At 45.3% G+C, this 14,194-nt stretch overlaps 1 protein-coding gene across 3 annotated transcripts; it reads right to left on the reverse strand.

Moving 5' to 3' along the window:
- Positions 1-1,367: 1,367 nt before the first annotated feature.
- Positions 1,368-13,035, reverse strand: SPP2 (secreted phosphoprotein 2). 3 transcript variants are annotated; one of them, XM_075755903.1, is made up of 7 exons: positions 12,876-13,035; positions 12,646-12,770; positions 11,178-11,300; positions 9,634-9,744; positions 7,971-8,025; positions 7,495-7,602; positions 1,368-1,771 (listed from the first exon to the last, which is right to left on the reverse strand). In XM_075755903.1, exons 1-6 carry the CDS (start codon positions 12,922-12,924, stop codon positions 7,505-7,507), a joined length of 561 nt encoding a protein of 186 aa, XP_075612018.1. In that variant the 5' UTR covers positions 12,925-13,035; the 3' UTR covers positions 1,368-1,771; positions 7,495-7,504. The 3 variants fall into 3 exon arrangements, with proteins under 3 accessions (XP_075612018.1, XP_075612019.1, XP_075612020.1); XM_075755904.1 differs by having other exon boundaries at positions 1,368-1,774; XM_075755905.1 differs by lacking the exon at positions 1,368-1,771 and adding an exon at positions 4,829-4,902.
- Between the last annotated feature and the right edge of the window lie 1,159 nt (positions 13,036-14,194).

A 14,194-nucleotide genomic window follows, 5' to 3' on the forward strand; every position in this document is an offset into this window, starting at 1 on the left:
CTGGATGGGAGAGCTGCTTGAAAGAGAAAAATCAGTTTGTTTTGAAAGGAGGGACCATGCATAACTGATAAGGAGCCACCGATCAATTCTGCAGCTCCCATGACTGCCACTTGCTAAGACAGACAGCTAAGTACTAGGGAGCAGAGCAGCAAAACTGCAAACCAAGCCAGTACACGTGCGATGGGAGCGGACAAGGAGGGAAATAGATCTTAAAACCCAGCTGATAACTTTTTCCTAAAGGAGACAGCTTTATTATGCCCGCATGTTTCAAAGACTTCTTCAGCACTAAACGGCACTGTTGTATTCCACCAGATATCCAACTAATTTTACAATTTCTGTCTCAGAGCATTCACCTATTATTTTGATCCAGTTTAGCACAAAGCCATCACGAGCACGACAGAAACCACCTAGCTGGGTCACCAGCACTCAGGCAACAGGCATCTCCCCCAGAGGCCTCTTCCCACCCGTACCAGAAAAACTCAGCTGGAAACAGGGAAGGAAAGACAAAAACAGGTAGAAAAGCACATTTGGTTCCAGAACTGCAACAAGAGTCTCTGATGCGCAGTTTGAAGCAGCCAGGAGACTCCCTGCGCACAGGGCTGCTCAGTCCTTCTAATCCTGCTGACCCAGGCTCACGGATGAACCTCTGCTGTTAGCCCAACTACGCACAAAACGCCTCTTCAGTACCTTCACTACGTACAAAAGGCTGCCCTACGTGACTGCTTCCACAAGAACAGCTCCCACTGCCTGCCTGTTTAGAGATGACCTGCATATGTCCAAAGCAGTCACATCTGCAGCAGCAAAGACGCTACGGAGCCTTGGGTTCCTCACGCCCAGGATGTTAACTGGCCTGAGCACACGGAGAGGACCACGCACGGCAGGAGCTGCCTGGGCAAGTCTCTAGATTTCTCAGGCATTGAATTGTGAAGAATCAGCCCAGTACCTCCTTTCCAGTAGGTCCATTATCACAGCTACACAGATGGACTGGCCAGGGTGTTCCTGAACTATCTAGGCAATTAATGACTAGGTGTGCATCGAAGCACCACCCCAAATACCAGCCTACACCATAACCAAAGAGCAAACTTGGTGGGTAAAGCCTTAAAAACCCAAACCCCGTGCCCCCAAAACTGCACAGTAACCTTGCCCTTCCCAAGGGTCCGTTTCCCAGGAGAGGAACACATCAAAGGTCTGTGCTAACCTGACCTTCTTCCAAAGCCATCAGTATCTGACGATCACTGTCATTAGCTTCCCCCTCAGCCCCCTCCAGCAGTGGTCAAGTACCCATTAAAGTTAGATTGCTGGTGGGCTAAAACTCCAGCTTTTGGCTTTGTAGCAAGACACCTTGTCCACAGCTGCTGCACCCCAGAGAACAAAGGAATTAAGTGCCTTTATTAGTTTGAACGAATCAATAATTAGCTACAAGCATTACAGAAAATTACAAGCAACCAGAGAGCAAGGCAGAACAAACAGATGGAGTAATGATCCTTTAATAGCATCGTTATGAGATGATACCACACATACTGGACACAGTTAGGTGTCTGAGACAGTCCTCCCAGCGAGCTCTAACACATCAGAAGGCGGCTGTGGACTGATGAGTGCACGCATTTAGCATCTGATGAGCTCATCCAATGGCCGTTTGACATTACAGCTGAAAGTTTAGGGAAAGACCGTCACTTCATTACAGAATCGTTTTCCATCAAAACGAAAAGGAAATGGCATCAGGTTCTTCACACGCCGGATCTTCGAATCTTGATTCTTCTCGTTCTCCAATCTACTTTAAAAAAAAAAAAAAGGGAGAGGAGGAAGAAATGTCATAGCTCAAAATTTGTCTCATACTTCAGGAAACTAACCAAACATCCATGGCCTCGGGAGAAAAAAAAAAATATATTCAGCTTCACTGAGTTGCTTATTAATTTGTTTAGTGTCAGAATCACACCATCAGGAATCTGTAAAAAGAAACCCGCAGATGCAAAACACAAATCAGCACATATTGTAAGGTCTCAAAAGCAGAGATGGTTGAGGCTATAAGCTGATGTATGGTCTTCTGAGAAACATATCTGAATTAAGAGCTGCAATATGCAGAAGAAATTTGAGATGTGTTTTTCTAAGGAAACATGTGACTGCTTCTACAGCAGTCTGTAGCCTACACTGTATCTTCAGCAAGTTTGTCACCATGGCAACCTGAAATTTTTCTGTAAGACAATTTTGTTAGTAAAATTTTCAGGATAGATTTGTGCCAGAAAGGAGTGTCCGCACACGTGGCAGTGACAGATACAGCAACGCTCTGCGAGCAGCTTGTCCAGGAGCACCTGGGTCCTGCCCAGCCCTGGAGATGGGAGTGCAGGCCAAAGACCCAGGACCACCACTGGGCACCAAGTCACAAGAGAAGAAAGAGCAACAAGTGTGAACATGGGAAACTCCAGCTCAGTTTAAGGAAAAAAAAAAATCTTCCCCCAAGAGTGCTCCAACACTGAACCTGGAGCCCAGAGAGGATGAGGGATCTATATCCCGGGATATTCACACCTCAGCTGCACAGCCTCATGAACCTGGCCCTGGTTTGAGCTGGGGCTGGGCTTCCAGATGTCCTTCCCAACCTGCGTGATTCTCTGACAAGCTCATTTCTAGCATTTGCAAAGTGCCACATTGAGCAGTAGGCTGGAAGACAGCCCAGGGCCCTTTCTGTTCCTCCAGTGAAGTCCTGTTGATGTTCTCCAGGAATTAGATTAAGGGGCTGAAAACCAGGCCTCAGACACACAGTGAAGTCTAAGGAATCATCCAAGCTCAGCATCCTCCCGAAGCAGGAACAATGTCCTCAGTGCAGCAGTAGGTCTAATCCTTCTAAAACAGATCCAGAAGAGGTGGACAAAGAGCAAGGCAAAAATCGCTGCCGTTCAGAACAGCAACAAGAGATTGTCACGGCGATTCTCCTCTCTGCTGTAACACCTCTGCTTTATCCCGGCACCACAATCTGACCTGAGCATCAGGAAAGGTCTGCTTCGTTTTCAGTCCTTCACCTCCGGACAGATGAAAGCATGCTGTCCTCTCTGCTGCAGCATGTCACAGATGTCAGGTGGCACCAAGGCTATCACAGGCAGACTCCAAGGCAGGAGGAATATAACGTAGTCTGTCATTTCCTCCACATTGCCTGAGAGATAAATTGCTCTAGCTCTCACTCTTAAAGCTGATCCGACACGGAGCTCATGCACTATGCAACAGATCCCATTCTGCAGGGATTTTCCTTCCCTCTGATGCTTCGCTTTTTTCCCCAGAAAGCCATAAGCTGCTTTCTGAGAACTGTAGAAAGTGGAGTGGGTGAATGGAGAGGAATAAAACCCCCAAAGACAGAATATATGAAGCCATGAGAATACAAAACTGGAACTAAAAATCAAGCAGCTTCTTAATGAGGACACTGGGGATAAAAGCTCTTCTTTCCATGCCCCAGGAGGGTGGTTACGCACCCTGCTCCATTATTATTTTTACAGAAGACAAACAAGCATCCATTTCACTCTGAAGGCTGGATCCTGGATTTCTTGGGTATGAGAAGAGGCCCTATGTTGCCAGTTAGTCGTCCATTAAAAAAACCAAAACCCCACAACAACCCTAATATTGAAGGATGACAGCCTATTTACTTGTACTTTTGCAAGGCTGCTAATCAGCTTGTAACAACTGCCATCACCACATCCCCGCCAGCAGCGAGCTATGCCAGGTGAGAACTCAGCCAGAGAGTAATTTTAAGAAAAATGTAGAAAACTCGAGGAGGAAATCACAGCCCCTTGGCTTGATGCAGAAGGAATTTGATTGTCTGTAAAAAAAAAACCAAAACAAACACAACACACTTTCCTTGTGTGATTAATGACAGTGAGAGAAAATCAGTATTCACAATCTACATGTATATTGCAAGCAAAGGCAGGAGCTTTCTTCTTAATTTTCCTGTTCAAGGAAATGAAGTATTGCTGGCCAGACTCCAGACATAAGTCACAGGTCGGACTCCACCCTGCACTAAAGACAACTGCCTTAGGCAGCTGATTTTGGAACAGCGGAGCGTTGGGGCCCTTTTCTTTTGCTAGGTGTTAGGTGAGTTTGAGCCATTTTTTCAGCTCCTTTTTGCGATTCAGAGCCACAAACACCATTAAGCAGATTGCAGCTTAACGGAACCCACAATTCCTTATACCTGCGCACACTCAAAAAGCCTTTAATATTGCATGTGTGCTAAACAGCATCCTTTCAGAGCAGGAGTCCCTCCCTCCCCAAAAATTTCAGCAGGGGTTTGACTGCACCACTGACGTGCCCTTTGCTGACACAGCTCCAGCAAGCTCTGCACATACCTTGCAGACCAAGCTAACTAACGACCTCCACGCCTGTTGCAAGCCAAGGTTGTCAACCAGCGATCAGCTGTTCTACAGCAGCTGGCTCTCACTCGTGTGTCCGAGCTATTTGTCAGAAAGATTGGTCCACAGCATGACATGTGAATTTTACGATCTCCCCAGTTCCAGAGATGCACTAGGAAATAAATCCAGAAAATCTGATTAGGACTTGTCACTGAAGTAAGCTCATTAAGCATTGATGCGGTTCTTTCACACGCAGTTTGCTAACTCCTGCGGGCATTGGCAGACGGGTGGCTCTCAAGACCGCAGACTTGAAAAAGTTCTTCTTTATATAAACAATTGCACTGATTTTTTTCCTCTTGAATATTTAGTTTGTTCTAATAAATAAAAACAGCCTGAAAGCACCAGTGAGATCATTTAGCCTAGCTTCTTGCATAGTCAGGCATAGGATTCCCCTGAAACAATTCCTGTAGCCAAAAAGTTAAGATCTAGTTCAGAAAATGTAAAATCCAGCATGAAAAATTGTCAGACACTTGCCTTAGTAATTTTTGCAGCCATCAGTTACCCATACTGTTGCCTAAAAAAAGACAAGAATCACATTTCATTTCTTACCTGAACTTGACTAGCTTTGCCTTTGCCAGGTTCTTTGAGTAAGAGATGAAAGTCTTTATTATTAAATTGCTGTTTCTCCAGCCTCCCCCAAAATAGTCTCAGCTGAGCTACTGCTATCTCAAAACACAGCATGTTTTTCCCATGCCCCACCAAACATCACAGTACAGCTTGTAATAATGCCAGCCATGATCACACAGGTACCAAAACACAGGAAAAAAAGCTGTGAATAACTTTCCCTGGCCTCAAACGTATGAAATAATTTGGATACGTGTGGCTCCAGATTAAACCCACGGATGAAACCCTCTAACTCTGGATACAGGTGAAATTGAGAAGACATCTCCAGACTTTACAGCTAATAAGTCAAATCAATGAAAACAAAAGAAACAAGGAGGTTTGAGGAGTTTTGAGATTCTTCCTTAATCTCCTGATGTATCTGCCTCCAAGATGTCCAAATCCTAGGACACTGGTATGAAACACAGCTCCACAAATGACACTTAAAACCTCTCTCCAAGAGGAAGCAGAAAGTATTAAAACTCAAAGTGCACAGGATTTCAAGAACCATAAATTTCTTCCCATTTCTTTCATATTCTCTTTCAAAAAGATTTCACAACTTGCTTCTGGTTTAGAGTTTTGTTAGGCATTAGATCCAGGAACACAAAATGGTTTGAACTAATTTAAGATACATGGCATTTCCCAATACAAACAAAAGGATGTCTGCCCATTTCGAGCTCATAGACCTCCTTCCCCACAACTTTGCCGGAAGATTGGTTGAAGAAGGTTCAACCCAAATTCACCCAGCCAGAGACAGTTTGGTTCTCAGAAGCCAACAATGGTCAGGCGTTTACAAAATTTGTCCCCCCTCTTCTCTGGAGGAGAAAGTTAACCTTTTGCTACTCTTCACTGAGCCTCAGTTTTTCCACACTATCTCCTTGCATTAAAGGTACCCAGAAGGACACAGAGCGCACGCCAGAATCCCACTGCAATATGCATAAGGAAGTTCAAAGACATTTAGAAAAGTTAGAGATTACTATGAAAGGAAAGGTAGTGATTAAAACAGCCTATCACCTTTACTGGCTCATGGATAAACTAAAATAGCATATGGATTTAATGAAACCATTTTTACAAACAAAGACCTGACCTAGCAGAACGACTGGGTTTTCCTTTCATATCTAGTTTCTAGGAGAGTAGGGGGTATGTCTCCTTCAGCACATATAGGTTTACCACAGATATGCTTATGAGTAACATGTGTTAGTTTTTGGTGAGTCATCGGTGCTAAATTACATCTAAAACTGTCTTGTTCCCAATGCAGCAGGCCTGAATTGAGCTCCACGCACATGGAGCATTCAGTTCTGGCACTCTCTACCAGGACACAGAGCAGCCAACAATACGTACCCAAGTGAGCGTACAAAACCTTTTTAATCACAAAGACATAGTGCTAAGTAATTTCGTCTTCCTTTCCCAACTACTTTAAAACTGTTTAGCGTGCCAAAGAATGATCTCCATTCTGTGTTGCTAAAACTCTTTCAAAACCACTTCCCTTTAGATTAACTCCATAAGATGGCAGGTAAAATATCAGCAGCGATTAGAGCTGCTCCCACACAGAGCCTCAGAAATAGGTCAGCAAAGGTGGTTTGTGTAAGACAGACCTTGCCAGCTCCAGTGAATCATGGGTGCCTTTCATTATCATTCCCATTAACTGGGCTCCAAACATCTCCTTACAGCTCTTCTGCAACAAACACTTCCCCTGGGTAAACTGCATCTTGGTTCTCCCAGATACCTTACTACTATATTCATTTTTTGTTTGCTGAACCGTGCGGCCTCAGGGCCCTATTGCATTAGATTTGGTACAAAGACATGGCTGTTCCTCCAAGAATTTGCAGTATATATAGACCCAACTAGCCGTGGGTGGGAGGACAGCACCAGCACAAAGATGGGGGGGTAACTTACCGAAGGACTGGGGCACCCAACGACTCATGGGTGTCTTTGCCAGTACACAGCCAGGGCATGTTCCAGATCCCACAGCCAAGTGATACACCCCTGCTAAGGGCAGCCAGTTCGGATAAGGTTCAAAGTGTCCCCAAAACATTATCCAGAGCTCAGGCCAGCAGATTGATATTCTTGCGCACCACTGACACTACCTGCACACCACGACACTGGTGTTTGTGTGAGTATATGGGATGGACTACTCAAGACTGAGCGAAAACCCTGAGCTCTTAGTTGGGATGTCTTCCTAGGAGTGAAGCAACAAGGGGAAAATCAAGAACATCTGCTGCTGCCTTGACAACTGGTCAGAGCCCTGTTCTGTGAGCCCTCCTGCAGGCACCAGAGATTGCCACTCCATCGACATTTGTCAATGGCGCTGATAGTGCTGTTTGCATCACTGAATTTCCCCATAAGCAAGTCCTACAAATACCTAGAGTAAAATAGCTTTTAACATGCTCACAGCCAAGAACCACGATCCCAAAGAGGTCCTTTATCCTGAGCAGTCACTTTCCCACCCTGCCGCAAAACCCGTGGACCTAGGGTGCGTAAAAGCCACGCTTGGAATTGTACTCACCCGATCCGCATTATTCAATCTTGTCAGAGCTGAAGTAGCTGGGTTTATGCCAGTCTCCATGGCTGCCACCTCTTCCCCTTGAACGGAAGGTGTCAGGAGCAAATACCTCTTTTAAAACAAGAGCACGGAGACATACATGAGTGTTATACACTTTCAAACACGTGTTCATTCAGCACGCTGCACGTCATCGGGACAACCTCAAGGATGCACACAAGCACTAGTTACGAGAGCACGGATCTGGCAATGCAGAAGACGCACACACAGAGTGTACAAACCTCAGCGCTGCCCTACTTCACAGCCTAATGCCCTCACTGCTTCCCAAGTGACACACCCCTCTGCACAGGAAAAAGCAGCTGGCCATGACCTGAGCAAACAGCTGGTCTTCCATATTTTCTTCTCCCTCAGATGACCTTCAGATGGTCCAAAAGACAAACCAAGATGTCCTGGGACAGTCCAGCACAGCAGAAATGGCTTACCTTCTCTGCGACTGCTGCCTCGCCTGTTGGGGTTCATTATCGGCACATGCATCATCTGTAAATTAAAGACATTTCTTTAAGAAGCTCATCTGTCAAAAAGTCCACCTCTCCTTCATTTCCTCAGGTACTATGTGATCATTGAAGTAATTCCAAACTTTATTATTAATTGCTCTGAAAACAAGATTACTACTGACACTATTGCAAAGCAGTGCTGTCGCTAAGGAAGTCTGCGGTTGCAAAGAGGCTCTCAGGTCAAAACCTTTAGTACTTGATACCTTACCTGACCTTACTGCAGTGCAGGTACAGCCAGGAGAGCAGAGCGAGCCTGTTGCAATCACACAGGGCATCTCTCTGCCTCATTTATCCCAGATTACTCTTTTAAAAGCTCTCTGTGCTGTTTCATTGGTGTCTATCCCAGTAACATGAACCCATCACAATTCCTTTTCCTACCTAAATGCCACCAGCACTACGGGAGCTATGCCACCTCAGCCAGGCTCAGTTCCCTTGAATGGAATTACAGCTCTAGAGCAAGAACTGTGGAACACTTGCTGCAGCCCTCTGCAGAAAGAAATACTTTCCTTTTCATGTGAAATAATTCCCTTTGGCATTTATTCCTTATTAACATTGCAGGAAATATATTCCCCAGTAGGAATATTGGCAGCCGTACTGAATTTTAAGTGATGGTTAAAGAAGACTTGCAGGAAGATGTCTGCTTGTAAAAGCAAGTGTTTATACTGAATGCCCTATTAAACAAGAGTTATGCTTAACCCACAGAGGACAGACTGAACATCCAAGACTACGTTACATATTTCAATACTTCACATGCAGTCTTTCTGCTCTGCACATCAAGACTTCCTGTGGTGCATTCACTAGCTAGTTCTCAATAGAGATTCTGAACAACTGAAACTAAATTACAAGCTAATTTGCCAATTCAAACCAAAAGGTGACATAGAATCCTGTTTGCTTCAAGTTATTAATTTAGTCACTTGCATCTTCCGAAAGTAAAAGCCGTCCATATCCTCTGGCACCTTGCTGGTGAAACTATCTTTGTTCCTTGCATTTAATCCTCAAGTACAACACCCACTGTAGATCTGTGTTGTAATTGCAGACACCCAGTTTTAAGTGTTAGTTCACGGAAAAAGCAGACACTGGCATGATTTGAAAACAGCTAGCAGGAATTCATAGGTTGGGTCAGCATTTAATCACACCTTAAAAACCAAATAAGAGCTCAAAAAGGGAACACAAATCTCAGCAGAGCAAATGTTCTTCAGCAATACTGTGATTACACACTCAGCTGAGAGCTGGGTTTGGTAACAGAGCCAGAGTCACCGGTATTTGTTTCTAAGATGTGCCAATCACTGTTCTCCAGGCACATACTCTACATGTCAACAAGGAGGGAACGTTGGAGTTGGCGGATGTGCCAGACTGCCGCAGAGATTCACACTCTCCCCCGCCATTCATCAAGCAAGGTCAAAGCTCTCAGCTGATGGAAAGTGAAGCATTACAGGAGACAGCTGGATTTCAAACCATGTTCAATTTTCTGATCAAAGCCTTCAACTGCTACAGGAGCTGCACTTCACATATATACACCTGACTTCTTGGAATAGGATAAGTGGAATTTTCACTCCCCCAGGTAGCAAAAATCTGTTTTCCTGCTCCTTACCTCCTCGCTGCTCATCGATTCAGAGCTGGATGTGCCACGATGGCACTGCACGATAACGTTTGAGATCAACTCACCGGAGACTTCCACACTACTTCTGCAGAAAGCGGTTGGCTGTAACAGATCAAAATAGAGCAAATCCCGTAAAGCGAGCTACTGTGCGAACCTTCTCATGGGAGTTTCACTGATGGGAGGGAACCTGTACAGGGATTTTAAAATCAAATTCCAAAAGGAAGAAACTCAAGCAAGACTATAGACCTAACAAGTTATTGGAGCTGACTACAGCCAGGCCAATATATTCTGGCAGCATACAACTACACACAAGTTATTGCTCCACTTGCTAACATGCAAGTTATTGCGTATTAGTTGTATAAAATCTTGAGCTGCTAGAGGCAGAAGAAAATCTGCAAATCCTTGTGCATCACCAAGCACAAACAGAAGATCTGTGCATAGCTATGCCGATGGTAGCTCCAGCTCTAGAAGTTAAATTACCTTTAAAGTTGTCTCTACGATTTGACAGAAGCTCCAGCCAAACTTGACACCCAAGTTTGGAAAACAGAGATCCTCACACTATCTTTCATATCATATTGCCCCAACAAGAAGAGGGACAGTGTCTGTTTAGGATACAGTGATAACTTCACAGCAGCCAACCCTTGCGTCTTTAAAGAAAATGTAGCAACAACCGCCAGTTCCATGTTGTCTCATCTACAAGCACACAAACTACTTAGCTCCAGAGCGGTGATACTCAGAGACGCTTATCCCCGCTCTTCATGGGGTAAACCACCTCCTGAGGTAGTAGCACAACTCATAAGTTACGCGAAAAGCCTTTGTGCCATCTCTTCAGTGCCTTCCCAGAGTCTCTCCTCCTCCTTAAAGTCCCAGGAAGGACAGATAAGTTTGGCAGCCATTCCCAGAGGAAAAAGAGGAGAGAAGAGCTCAGCTTGGAGCAGCACAAAGAACCAGAGATAATCTCTGTGGAAGTCTGACACACAGTATGGCATCACTGCACACAGGGCCTCAGGAGCTACTCCACGTGCTTTGCAACACTTGTGCGAACAGTTAGGACACAACCACTCAGGAGCTCGCAATGGAAGCCACGTTTTGTCAAAAATAACTGTGCACAGATAAGTATGGATTCAAGGATGATGTATTTACACCAAAGCTGGTCATCTAAGAATCAAAGCGCAACACGAGCTATATCAAGAGCCTGATCTGTGTTGATTTCGGGCTGAAAAGAGAGTTGAAGAGCTGAGAAAGGTTAGCACTGTCAGCACGGAGTAGGAATCTGCGCTACATAAGAAGATAAGCCATGATACGGTACCTAGATGCACGATACACAAAAGCAGGTCAAACCTTAGTCTTTCAACCTTCTTATTGCAGAAAACAAGCCATACTTTCCTTCCAGGATTTGGTCCCAAAGCACACAGACGCTTTCACTACATGCTGCTCCAAGACACACATCCTCTCTTGCACCAGCAGCGTTTCAACGTGCCCCGAGAACATCCTGCACAGAGCAAGGGCTTCCCATTCACACCAGAGGCACTTACCACGAAAGGCCCAAGTTTGAAGTCACACGTGAACGGGTCTCTCCCTGAAGCTTTCGTGCACACAGTTTCACGGATGCTGAACTGTAGCTCTAGCCTATAAGCGTTGCTGTTCCACATGTCAACCTGGTAAAAGGAAGGCCAACACAATGTGTAATTAGTGCCTGTCATTCTTCCATGCCGACTACGTGGCAACCTTGCTTCTTTGTCAAGAAGCAGCAAGGCGTAAGGGCGTTATGGGTCAGTGCCCAGTTTAGAGCAGATTGCTCCATGTGGAAAGGCTGTTTTACTGTGCTCAGGAGTTACTCTTAGGCAGATTTGGTAACAGCAACACGGAACAGCTTTCCACAGGGGTTTCACTTGAAACATCACAGCCATTGCAAAATCCTCCTACTGCTCAGTGTCGGTTGCGGGGGGGTGGGACAACACTATAGCTGTCAAAGCCCTGCCCCTGCATGCTACCCCCTCTTCTGTGGGAACCAGGCTGCTAACAACTCTGCTGTGGATAGCTAGACTCCTCGGAAGTCTATTGCAAACACACGACTTGGAAAGAAAAATCACACAACTGCAAAGCCATTGAATTAATGCAGTTTACAGAGTCGCTGCTTGTCAGCTCAGGTGCCTCAGTGGGCAGCACGCGTTGCTACGCTGCAATCTTCAGAGAGTCTGGTTGCTTTTGTTGATGCATTAGGATTCTCACCTTCCCTTCTCAGAGTCTAATCAAGATAGGAGACTCAACAAAAAAGACAAACAGCAAAAATCCCACTGCTTTCAATCACTTTTTTTTTTTCCCCAAAATTAAATCAATCCAAAAGTCATCTTTATCATTCATTCTTGCAGAAGACTTGATACACGCCATCTCTAGAAAGAGAATGGTTCTGAGGATGTTCAGGTACATGGACATGCTAACTTTAAACTAGGAAGCTTAATTCCTTGACTCTGGGTATCCAATATATTTCTGAGCAACACAAATCAAACCAGATAAGGGTTTCCTGCCTGCATTTAGACACTAGTAGGCCAGAATTGCTGTGTAGAGACAGATGATGTAAATGCAGATTGGAGAAAGAATCCTCAATGCAGTTGTGGTGGCATTTAAGTAGCAGTGCGGACGTTCAGCTGAGACCTTCAGATGAATCAGGTTACTTCATGCCCAAAGCAAAGCAGTTAGCTGGAGGCATTTAAAAACAACAATTTTGAACAAAATCTTACAAGACATCCCTCAAAGATTTCTACTCTAGGGGTGGAAAGTTGAAAATTCAAACTGCTAAAGTATTTTTCATTAAAAACCAACATGCAAGGAATATTTAGGTTCCTAAAGCCATAGCTGCAGATAATGCCCCAAACCCACCCTCTTCCAAGCAGCATCAGAAAACTCCAACTAAATCTGGGTTGCCAGAATTGGGTGAAAAAGAATTTTCCACCACAACAAAGCATATTCCAGGTAAAGGCTCTCCGTTGTCTGCACACTTACTCTTGTGACGTGGCTCCTGACAACACCGTACAGGTTTGTCCCCCAAGACTGAGAATTGATCCTTGCAATGGAAGCATTGAGAGCCTCTTCTGTGACAGGGAGCTCGTAGTCGTACACTGGAAACCCTGAGGCGGAGGCACAGTTTCATCAGAAATTCAGTGCGGTCTTGTACTTTTCCTCCCTAAACCACGGTAAAGAAAGAGGACGTGGCTCCATTCTGAGCAACTTACCTGAACACGAGAAAACGCTCAGCGTGAGGACAAAAATTAAGATCCTCATAGTGTGCCTTTCAAAATCCTCTGGTCCCTTCCCTTTCTAAGCACGGGTTTCCAGTGCACGTTCCTCTGTCTTTATATAAATGCAGCCTTGATCCTACACCTGACCTTCCTGTGTCCAAGCTCTGCTACAAACATTGCACTTTAAACAGAATCGATCCGAGAGTAAATATTTGCTGTCAGCTTTTCTCCATTTAGCAGTAGTTCTCTGATAAGAGATGGGCTGCAGTGTCTTTTTCCCAGGACTGCAACTAAAAGGAAGCACTGAATTCCTGATATCACCATAGCCAAAGGCAGAATCTAGTTATTTGGTTCACTTTTAGCCATTAGTTTTCCAAGTCAACTCTTTCCTTAGCATCGGACCCAGCACCTTTGCGTCTCGGCAGCAGCTGGCAGCACTTACAAGCTGGAGCTCCCCAAAGAGGGGACAATTCCCCAGCATGGCATGGGAATCCACCAACGTAGACCTGACCACCACCACCACCCTGCAGGCCAAAGCATCCCACAGAAGCCTCCCAGGCACACGGCAGACCCTTGGGACACCCCAGGTCTACTGGCCTTGCAAGCTCCTGGGACCTCTGCTTTTCGGTACGTGCCAGAAGAGCTCCCACATTCCTGTTACTCTTGCCTAGCTAACCGAACAAGCAAGTGGCTGTGGACATTTGGTTTCCCCTGTCAGATCCCCCTGACGCTCAGGCTTCAGTTCCAGCACAGAAATTAATGGGATTTTTAGAAAATTGTGGCCTGACTACAGTACTGAAAACATCATAAGGAATTAGAGGGACGAGCTGGACAGGACACCTCAACTCTTAGCTAACTGGAGCCAGACTGCAACGGGGCAAGGTTATACCCTCTCCGACACACAGCACTTGTCAGTGTTGGTTTCCAGAGCCACTGAAACACTTCCAGGAAGGTTCAGAGATGCACCGGGGTTTTAAGTGCTCAAAGGCCGTCCATCGGAGTTGGGAGGGAAACTGCTGCCTTCATGTTCACCTGCTGCTGACTGTTCACAAGGCAGAGATGTGTCTAACCATATTCATTTTGAAGATCCCGTGTGTGGAAATTCCTCCACTAACCTTCAAATCGCAGTTCCACTTCAATTATGTGGCATGGGGTCATTTTAAGAACTTCCCAAATGACAAGCACTCAAGGAGAGACATGGGAGCATGCAAAGTACCAGGGCTCAGATTCGACACGGAAGAGGATAAAGTTGCTTCTGGTTGTTAGGTTGTTGGATTGCAGGATGGCAGTCAATTGCAAGGTTGGACACTGCG

The sequence above is a fragment of the Balearica regulorum genome, chromosome 6 (assembly GCF_011004875.1).
Source record: "Balearica regulorum gibbericeps isolate bBalReg1 chromosome 6, bBalReg1.pri, whole genome shotgun sequence".
In the NCBI taxonomy this organism is placed as follows: domain Eukaryota; kingdom Metazoa; phylum Chordata; class Aves; order Gruiformes; family Gruidae; genus Balearica; species Balearica regulorum.